Here is a 10,072-nt window from a genome sequence, read left to right on the forward strand (position 1 = left end):
ATGACCTTTAAGAAATTGGAGAAATTAGGGTTGGAAGCCAGGACATTAGACTATTTCCCAATAGTCTCCTGGAGTGTGCATATCTCCTGGTGAATCTTACAAACCTATAATATTCTGCATATAAACAGTTCGTGATATTTTTTTTCAAGCTTCAACTTTCCAAGAATGGCATAGTTTCCTGAAACATCAGTAGTATATTTCAGTGAAAATTACTCATTTGGGTTAAAGTGCGATTCTTCACAGATATCAGGATTGTAAAGTCATATTCAAGTGCTAATAAGGATCATGAGATTCAATTCCCCTCTGTTTTGCCAGGATGTATTTTGGGGTAACTGCTGTATTTACTATCAAATAACTTGTCATCAAGGCTTGCCACACTATAACTTGCTGTCTAATAAAAGCATGTCGTAAACTTCAGCACTTACAAGATCAGAAAGTTTTAATTTTCTTAAAAATTATCATAAAAAATATCATAAAAATTTTAAACACGTTCTGAAGGAACTGTTATAGTATTCAGGCACTGAAAATCTCTCACCACCATTTCTGTCAGCATGAAAGCATTTAAAAATTGGACTTGAACCTTCCTTCCCGTAATGAGCAAACTGAACTTTGAATTTATGAAGAATATTTTAAGATTCTTTCGGCTGCAGGGACTAGAGCAAAACCTCATGCGTGGACATGCCTCAACATTTCCGTGCACTCCAAGCTGACAAAGTAAAATATCACCCATAGCTCTGAAACTCTTCTGACAGATGGAGAAAAATTATTGAGCACATTTGTTATACAGCTTTCCCAATCAAACCGTGATGCACCAATAGTCTCCTAGATAGTACTGCCAGGCAATTAGCTTGAATAACGTATTTATTCTTGTGTCTCACTAACCTGCAAGTAGAACAGATAAAAATAAACAGTATCATCTGCAAATAATGATACATCAAAGTCCAACCCATTTGACTGTGGTTATTATTTACATTTTTTAAATGTGCTAATGTCTTTTCACTGCTGCCTTGAAAATTAATGAGCGCAGATGGGATGGGACTCATCTCATCTATGTAGCAATGAGTAACACTAGGAACGCCTTTGCGATTCCCAAAGTTTGCAGCATGAGTAGTCACAGAAAAAAACATAACCTTTTCAGCCACTGCTTTCTCAGCTGAAGGAAGGATAACGTTGGCAATAAAAAGGCTTTTGTCCTGCCCTGATAGATCTCATTAGCTGTGATGAATCCGGGGACCAACAATACTCATCGCTGCTGAGGGGGCTGTGGATAGGGTTGCTGGATGTTTCTGGTGCCTTCATAGCATCGCCCTCTCCCAAGCTGTTGTCCCATCTTCGTTAGATCCAGCAACAACAGAAATCAAGAGTTCTCAGCCCATAACCTGGCACTGAGATCTGCAATCATCGCCAGCTGCGTTTTTATGTCTGGCTGAGCCCTGAGCACCTGTGACAGCTATTGCTGTGTTCCCTTCTTGTTGACTTCCAGGACACACAGGGGTGTAACCCCATAAACTAAGAATCATAAATTAATAGCAAGACTCAAACTAAGATGACAATCACTCTTGCAGTTTGCACTGTGTATTAGGCCAATAGGCATTGAATGCTAAGCCCAAAATAGCCAGTATTTAAGGTATGATAACTACCTGGATGAAATCTCCTCTAAGTATCAAAGAACAACATTTAGGTTAATCTCATCTGCTACTCCCTTAGGTAGATTGAAGCTATTTTGGAAAAAAACTTCAAAGGTGTAGTTCTCACTACCATAGCATGGAAAATCATTTCTAATACAGCCTGAAAAGAAATTGAGGATAATTTTTTTTTAAAGGAGCTGCAAAAATGTTAATCACAGTTGCTTCCATTCGAGGAGAGTTTAGACTGAAGAGCAATGTAGTGTGGGAAAATGACGGAGCCATTTGCAGTGGTTCAGCTGTGCAGACCCTCTTGTGGCACATGTGTTCAAGTCTTTCTTGGTTGCTCCTTCTGGGCACATCATCCAGGCTTCGAGCACTGGTGTCAGTGTGGGAGCACAGGGCATCGCTCCCTGAAATAGCCCCAGGGATTCCTGCCCCCAGGTCTTCCCACAGCCTCCCATCACATCCCCATCTCACTTCTCTTTCCAGCCTCACTGCATGACTCTAATCTCTCCTTTCATAGTCTCTTGCATGGCTTCAAATTCGCAGCAAAGCAATAAACAGCAAATACAGCACAGAGAAACCCCTGAGAGACTAAAGCACTCCCATTTGGGAGCTGCTGAACACTGAACCTGGCTAACGCTCTGCCTTGGCCAACCTGATTTCCTTCCATGTCCCCTACTTGAAATTCAGACTCATGAGGTTTTTCCCATAAAATATGTGGCAGCCATAGCTGGCAAGGCTTTGGTTTCCTAGGGCCACTGATTATTTTCCTGCAAGTTTTCTTTTTTGCATGTCTTTTTTTCTAGCCTGGGCTATGAAAAAAAAAACCCAAAACCAAAAACCAACCCCAGAATGTGGGGTAAGATCATGTTTTTACAAGCAAATTCCCCAAGATGATTTATACTGCAGGTGTGCAGTCTGGGACAAGGAGGGAAGAAAAACCTGCTTTCCCCCCTCTTTCTTCTCCCTCCCTTTTCTTTTTAAAATAAGGTCCATTTTCATTAAAGGACAATGTCTCTTCCAGCCAAGTCCTGCCCCAAAGCCAAGGTTGAGTCTACAGCCAAGTGACTTGCTGCTGCTCTGGGAGGGTGAGCAATTGCCATTCTCTGGGCTAGTGATAAAGTCCGTGATTTTGGTTAAAGCACAGTGCCCAGAAAGAGCTGGTAGTGAGTGCACGAGGCAGGAAGGCCCCACAGGCATCTGGAGACCAACTCCTGGGACAGAGAAGAGGTCTCTGAGCCGCAGACAGGACTGGATCTGCAGGAGTGAGTTTGGCAGGAGCCTTAGCAAGCTCATACACTTCCCCACATCTTGAGCGACGGGGGAAACGGTCGTCCCCTGCCTCCTCGCACCGCGGCTGCCCTTTGCTCACTCTCCTTCTCCAGGAAGATGCCACCGATTCTCTAGAAAGGTCCTCCTCGACCCTGGCTGGGCTCGAGCCCTTTGCCGGCGATACCGGCCAGGGCAGCATCTCGTGCGTGGCTGTGAGGAGCGTGACGGCAGCGGGGCCAGGTGCAGAAAAGGCAGCTGGGCCCGGGCTGCCTTTGGGGGTCCTTGTGTGTTCGGCTAAGCCCCTGACACGAGCTGTGAAAAGGCAGACCCGCACCAAGATAACCCATGGCTTTTCTCAGCCATGACACTTGCAGTCATTTGCATCTAAACAGGGGTGTGTGGGATCAGGGGCCGTCTTGATATAAACTCAACAGCTTAAAGGGAGGGGGAGGGAAAGGAGAGAGGGAGAGAGAAAAATAAGCTTATACCGATGAGAAAGAGCTAAGCTTCCTCCCCTACTGTGAGGCAGGGCGAGGGATACCATCCCAGCGCTGCAGTCGTTTCAAATTGCTGCAGCATTCACACGCCCTTTAGCCATTCTGATCCGGTGGCGGGGGGCTGGGGAGCGCCATCAATAGGGATTTCCCAGCCGGGCTGGCGGGATTGGAGGGTGACGGCAGGACAGGGGAACATTGCCCCGTTGCTACGAGGTGCTCCTGGGGAATGCCAGTGCTCTGTGCCGTGGGTACGCTGGCCGGCGGAAACATTCTGCATTATGCTGGTAATACAGTGTGACACCGCGGGAACAATGGCAAATTGAGTGTCCCAGCAGGTAACGGGCCTGGCTGGGAGACAGTCGCAGTGGTGCACTGTCAAGACGGCTCTAATCCTCCCTCGCCAGCCCCTCCCCTGGTTCTGGGAACGCTGCTCCCGCATTTCATCTCTGGGAAATTCTCCCGGCTCCTTGCCCAGACCCAGGGGAGAATTTCAAGGCGAGGCGTTTGTGTTTGCAGCTCACTGGCCCCCCCAACCCCATCCACCCCAGCATCGTGCGGAGAGCTCGCCGGGCAGACGCAGGGGTGTGCGGGGTGCTGCAGGGCAGCCGCAAGAGGGGTGCAGCTCCCCGGGGCACTTTGCATCGTGCCTTTGCCTGGCTGCGGCGGCACCAGCCCCGGCTCGGGTCCCATCCCAGCATCCGCACTCTGTACAGGGACTTACAGACTTATAAAACTCTCCATCCCGTGCCCATCGCTTTTTCACCACCACCCCCCCCCAGGGTGGAAAGTGAAGGCATGTCAGCAGGAGAGTGGCTCGTGTCCTCCCCCTCTGCCCCCGAGCTGTCCTGGTCTGAGGCCAGAAGGGCTCGCTAGCTCCTCTAATCTGATCTGCTTTAGATCATAGGCCACCCAAATAGCCTTTGTCAGGCTGAAACACTCCAGTTGGAGCAGTGATCTTCAACCGGTGGCCCGTAGCCCCCAGTGGTCCCACTATAAGTGATTGGGGAAAGATATCTAATGAAAACCTCGGTAGGTAGAGGCTGGATCTCTGCTGGCCTATCGGAGGTGAGAAGGGCAAGGAGGGAAGAGATTGAATTAAAAAAAAGTGAAAACCACAGCATGGTCCCACTGGCAAAGACAGGATTGAGCAGCCCTCATTTAGGATCACGTTTGGCATCTAGACACGAGTTCCCCATGCCGCAGCAGAGAAGAAATGTGCATTTCAGCAGCTGGCACATACCCAGGAGCTGCCTCTTTCGATTGCCTGCATGGGATGAAATTAGCTCAGTTTGAGACGCCTGATTTTTAGAAGCTAGACCCCACCTCCTCAGAGAAGACTGCAGGCCAAGGAGCAAGACCTGGTGCAGCAAAGACATCCCCAGGGCACGAGGCAAGAGCAGGTGAGGGATGCACGGGGCAGCTGAGAGGATGGTTCATGGCTTCTGCTCTGGAAGGAGGGGATTGTCTCCAAGGTCATCACTGGTCTGAGCCAGCTGAAAATTCTGGCTTCATCCCACATCCTTTGATGACTGTCCTGATCCACGAGGCAGCTGGAAACACCTCCTGCAGTGCACCCAGGGCACCCTCTAGCAGCAATGGTACCCCAGACACTGCAGCCCTGACCGCCTGCCTTCAGCACCTCCTTGGTCTCCTGCGTGTGAGGTTGGATTGACTCCAACACCTACTCTGGGTTTACAGACCTAAAGTCTCCATCTTTATAAGATGCCACACAGGGTTAAAGCACTCCAGTGTCATTCACCAGGGTGCTGTACTTATGCAGATTCTGGCATACCAGAAAGGCTCTGAACCAAAAGATGTTTCTAAGGAGAAAGTTGAGACTGAGATATTATTTTGAGGGTGCTTGGGAAAGTCTGTATTTAGTACAGCCTTATTGAAGTCAATGGTCAAACTGCTGTTGATTTCAAAATTAGTAGAAAAAGTGCAACACTGTCTGCTTTATATAAAAATTAAACAAACAAACAAACAAAAACCCAACCAAGAAACCTTTAAAAACATCCTGAGCAGAGCTCTGTAGCTGAACCGCCAGGTCCACTACTGCAAGAACCCAGACTCCAAGTCCAGGGACCAAAGTTTGTGTCACTCTGCTGAGCAGGGAAACACACGGGGGACTTGCCAGTGTCCTAATGCAGGAGATAATCTCTGAGCTGTTCTGAGCTGTGGTAGGACTTGCTCTCCTTCAGCCCCAGTCAGTCCTCAGCTGGAAGGGAGCGTTTGCTTCTGTTGTCCCTTATAGAGAGAGGAATCAAACCTGGGAGCAGATGCAGAGATGGGCAGCCAGGCCGATGAGTGTAATGGACAACATTTTATGGAAAGACTTAACAAATATGGCTCTTTGAGCACAGTAAAATGGAAGTTTTGCTCTCTGCAAGCACCATGATGTACAGGGGCCATTAAAAGCTACTTGAAGATGAAAGTCAATGTGAGCACAGGAACAAAGGATATAAATTGGCTGGGCTTTAATCTGGGTTGAAAATTCAAAGTTAGCTATTGTCCTGCTTTCAAACCAGTGGAAGAGCCATCAGCCACCAGTGAAAAGACCAGCTCAGTTCAGAGCATGTCACGACTTCTTCAACGGCCTCCTGACGAGTTACCATACCAAGATACATAATGCAGGAAATACCCTTTCAATTTGACAGTGTATTGTCCACTTAGGGACAGAGTCTAAGACTCCCAAAGTCTTACCCTCTGAAGCTAGGTTTAGGTCTTCTAGATCTTCTCACAGTATTGTTATTTGGTGCTTCTAATATCTCAGAAGTTTCCTCTGGTAGTAGCAGGCCAAGAAAATCTGTCTTGATGGCTCCACACCAGCTGCTGCTTTGGGTGTGCTGTTCAGAACAGACACCCACGCTGCCACCTCAGGGCTGCGCTTCCCACCCATCCTGCTTGGCCTTGTTGTCCTTCTCAGACCCAGCTGGCTATAACATCCAGCCAATGTAAACATCTTTACGGCTTCTGGTGGCTTCCCCATACCCGTGTGCATTTTGGCTGCTGCTGTCTGAAGTCCAGGTCAGGGCGCCACAGAATGACCAGGGAAGGGGAGGGCTTCAGAGTCGCCCTGCCATGGTCACAAGTGGAAGAGGTGATGGACCGAGATGCTCCAGTTCAGCAAACCTATTGCACCTTCATCTTCTTGTGGATTTTCTGTTTTGTCCCCACCTCCTGCCCAGGTATCTTTGTTCTGCTGAAACATTTTCTCTCTCTTAGCCCAGAGGATCCACACATACTCCCATTGCCAGCTCCCAGTCCATCTAGGCATCCTGGGCAATTTATTTCACCCCTTCTTCAGCATTCAATGCCTTCAGGACTTTCTCCAGCTTTGCTACTTTGGGCCTGCCGAAATTCATTCACTGCAACTGTGTACCTGGAGCATGTCAATAGTTACAGAGTCAAAGAATAGGCTTGAGTTTTGTCTGCTTCAATTTCCTCTGGGACTGTTCAGTAATTAATGAGCAACTTCAAGGTTACCTTCACACCCTCAGCTGGTTTTATTCCATTGCTGTAAAGTCACATGTTGTTTAGTCTAGATACATTTAACAGTAATGACTAGCTCTTAGGCTTTGTTCTGCCATTGTCTGTCCTGTATCATCTGAAACCTTTCCCCATTTCAGCATGTATATGAGCTGCTTCATCTCCCCTTGGACTAACTCCAGGCATGGAGTCCCTCTCTGGGTTTCCAGACCAGGAATTACTCCAGTTACTCTCTTCTGAGGCCCCTCAAGCTCTTACTGATGTTTTGTGCACCCATCAGCACCTGTGCTGAATCAAATCCTGCACCCGTTGTATCTGGGGAAATGCTGCACTTGTCATACACAGAGCTGGAATTACGATTCTCTCCCACCTGCCTGCATGCTTCAGAAGGCGATGCCAGCAGCACCTGATTCAGAAAATGTTTATTAAAAAATTAATAAAATAACTTTTTGCTTTTTAATGAGATTTAGATGATGCTGAAGGAGGTTGGGAAGGAAAACAAAAGTGTTATGTTGACTGATAATCCCATGGGCTCTGTTTATTCCCAGCCACACGAGAGTCTGCCTTTGTCCACGCCATCGCATCAGCAGGGGTGGCCTTCGCTGTAACCCGCTCCTGTGCTGAGGGCACGTCCACAATCTGCGGCTGTGACTCTCACCATAAAGGACCTCCAGGGGATGGCTGGAAATGGGGGGGATGCAGCGAGGATGCTGACTTCGGTGTGCTGGTGTCCCGGGAATTCGCAGACGCCCGAGAGAACCGGCCAGATGCCCGCTCAGCCATGAACAGACACAATAATGAGGCTGGCAGGACGGTGAGTGCCCAGCAGGTCCAGAGCTGGTCGTCCATGCCTGCATGGATGGCCCAATCTGGCTCCCCCTGATGTAATGGGACCATAATAACGCCTGAGCAGGAGATTTCTAGGATTATTTTCCAGGGCACAGCATTTCCACTCTCTCCAAAGAGATGGGTGGGGATTAAGAAGAGCTAAAACATGCCTTGAGTCCAGCGCAAGCATCTCCCAAGGCAGTGCATAGAAACCCAACTCAACCACCCAAGACCCCAGGTCAACGGTGAAGAGGACTTTCCGCCCAAGCTACTCCTTCCCGCATGCTCCTCGTTGTAACATTGTCCCACCCAGCAATTCGTTGGACTAGATGATGGTCATCAGTCCCTTCCAGCTGAAATATTCTATTCTATTCTTGCTGTCAGCAGGTACCTGGGCTACTGCCTGCTCTAGGTCATTTGCAAACCCAGCATGCTTTAACCATGTTACGGCGTAGAAGCTTGAATCTCTAACTTGTGTTAATGACTGACAGCTTCCTGTAAAAAAAAACAAACAACCAAACTCTAGTAATTTTAACAAAAATCACTGATTATTTTGCTCCACACAGAAGAGGTTTCTAGGGAAGAGAGAGCATCATGTCCTCAGATTCACAATTTCATTTACTTTCTAGTGAAAACTGTCAGACTCGGGGCATAAAATGAAGGGTAGTTAGCAAAGCTAGGACAGGGGGATCAGTCTACATCCACATGTGTCAGAGACATCCTCCAACCCTCAAATTCTCTGGGCTCTGATTGCCCACACACACATGACAGGGAGGACCCCATTGAAAGGATCGGACCTTGGGATTAGATTAGATTGATTAGATTAGATCGGATTGGATTGGATAAATGATTAGAGCAGATGGCTGTCTCAGTCATGCTCTTCTAGTGCAACGTCTCCTTCTAGAGATGTTTCTGCCGCACACCAAAGCTCCCAAGTGTTTACAACTACCCTACACTTTCCAGACCAAGCTCAGATCAGACTTTTAAATCCAGGTAGCAAAGGCAGGTGATTGAAAGCAAATGCTGAGCATCATAAGCTGCTGTTGACCACCTTGTTTTCTCTCCCCCTGACAGACCATCCTGGATCACATGCATCTGAAGTGCAAGTGCCACGGTCTCTCCGGAAGCTGCGAAGTCAAGACCTGCTGGTGGGCCCAGCCTGATTTCCGGGCAATTGGTGACTACCTGAAGGATAAATACGACAGCGCCTCTGAGATGGTGGTTGAAAAGCACCGAGAATCTCGGGGATGGGTAGAAACTCTTAGGGCCAAGTATGCTCTTTTCAAGCCACCAACGGAGCGGGATCTGGTCTACTATGAGAACTCCCCCAATTTTTGTGAGCCCAACCCAGAGACGGGCTCCTTTGGGACGAGGGACAGAACGTGCAACGTCACCTCCCACGGGATCGACGGCTGCGACCTGCTGTGCTGCGGTCGTGGCCACAACACCAGGACTGAGAAACGAAAGGAGAAGTGTCACTGCATCTTCCACTGGTGCTGCTATGTGAGCTGCCAGGAGTGTATACGCGTCTACGATGTCCACACCTGCAAGTAAACGTAGGTAGGTCTCCAACTGATGGGAGGTTGCTCCAGAGCAGGGCCAAGGGGTCCATCAACCCTGTGATCAGCCCCCACGTGGTGGCCTCACACTTCAGAGGATGGCATACAAAAATCCTAATGCCCTTGGTCAGGGCAGACACCCTCACACAGCCAGCACCAGCGCTGCAGAGAAGGCTCTTGGCATCTCACCCACACAAGGCGGTCCAAGGCTAGACCTGGCGCTGCAGACACGTTAGATCACTGATCTGCTGACTTCTCTCAGGCTGTTTGGCAGGACAGACTGTCTAGGGAGAAGCAGGGACAACAGAGGTCCAGGTAAGGCACGGCCACACCAGTCAGTGTGCTGCTAACACAGCATGCAAACCTTCCAGCTCTGTCCTCCTCTGGAGGTCTGGCCCATGCAGATGCCAATACAGGGGGTTCAGGTGGACCATGAAAGCTGACCAAATACAGGCTCCCCTGCCTGCTGGCACGGGCATCCTGGTCTCAGCAGATTTGGCGAGGAGGAGGAAAGGGGCCAACTCCCCACACCAGCCAGGCTCCTTCCTTCCTGCTCCAAGGAGATGACATTGGAGAAAAAAACCTGAGCACACGACCAGAGCCTTACAGCCAGTCTCTCCTCTCACCTCCCCTTTGCCCTCTCTACTCCCCACAGCCCCAGATCATCTCCTATAATCCCCCTGAGGAGGACGGCAGGAAAGCAGAGCCCAGAGCTGATCCTCTGGCATTTGGCCCAGGGTAAGAGCAGAGCGCACACGGTGAGGCTGCCACCTCGTACATGGGGATGCATCACTGC

General features: G+C 49.1%; 1 protein-coding gene across 1 annotated transcript in view; it reads left to right on the forward strand.

Annotated features, from left to right (window-relative positions):
- The window catches only part of WNT3 (Wnt family member 3), a 50,828-nt gene extending 41,557 nt beyond the window's left edge, over positions 1 to 9,271 (forward strand). Inside the window, exons 3-4 of the mRNA XM_075036861.1 lie at positions 7,438 to 7,703; positions 8,792 to 9,271. Coding sequence (XP_074892962.1) covers positions 7,438 to 7,703; positions 8,792 to 9,271 — 746 coding nt within the window. The remainder of the gene's footprint in view (positions 1 to 7,437; positions 7,704 to 8,791) is intronic.
- Positions 9,272 to 10,072: the final 801 nt, after the last annotated feature.

This window comes from Buteo buteo, chromosome 9 (assembly GCF_964188355.1).
Source record: "Buteo buteo chromosome 9, bButBut1.hap1.1, whole genome shotgun sequence".
In the NCBI taxonomy this organism is placed as follows: Eukaryota; Metazoa; Chordata; class Aves; order Accipitriformes; family Accipitridae; genus Buteo; species Buteo buteo.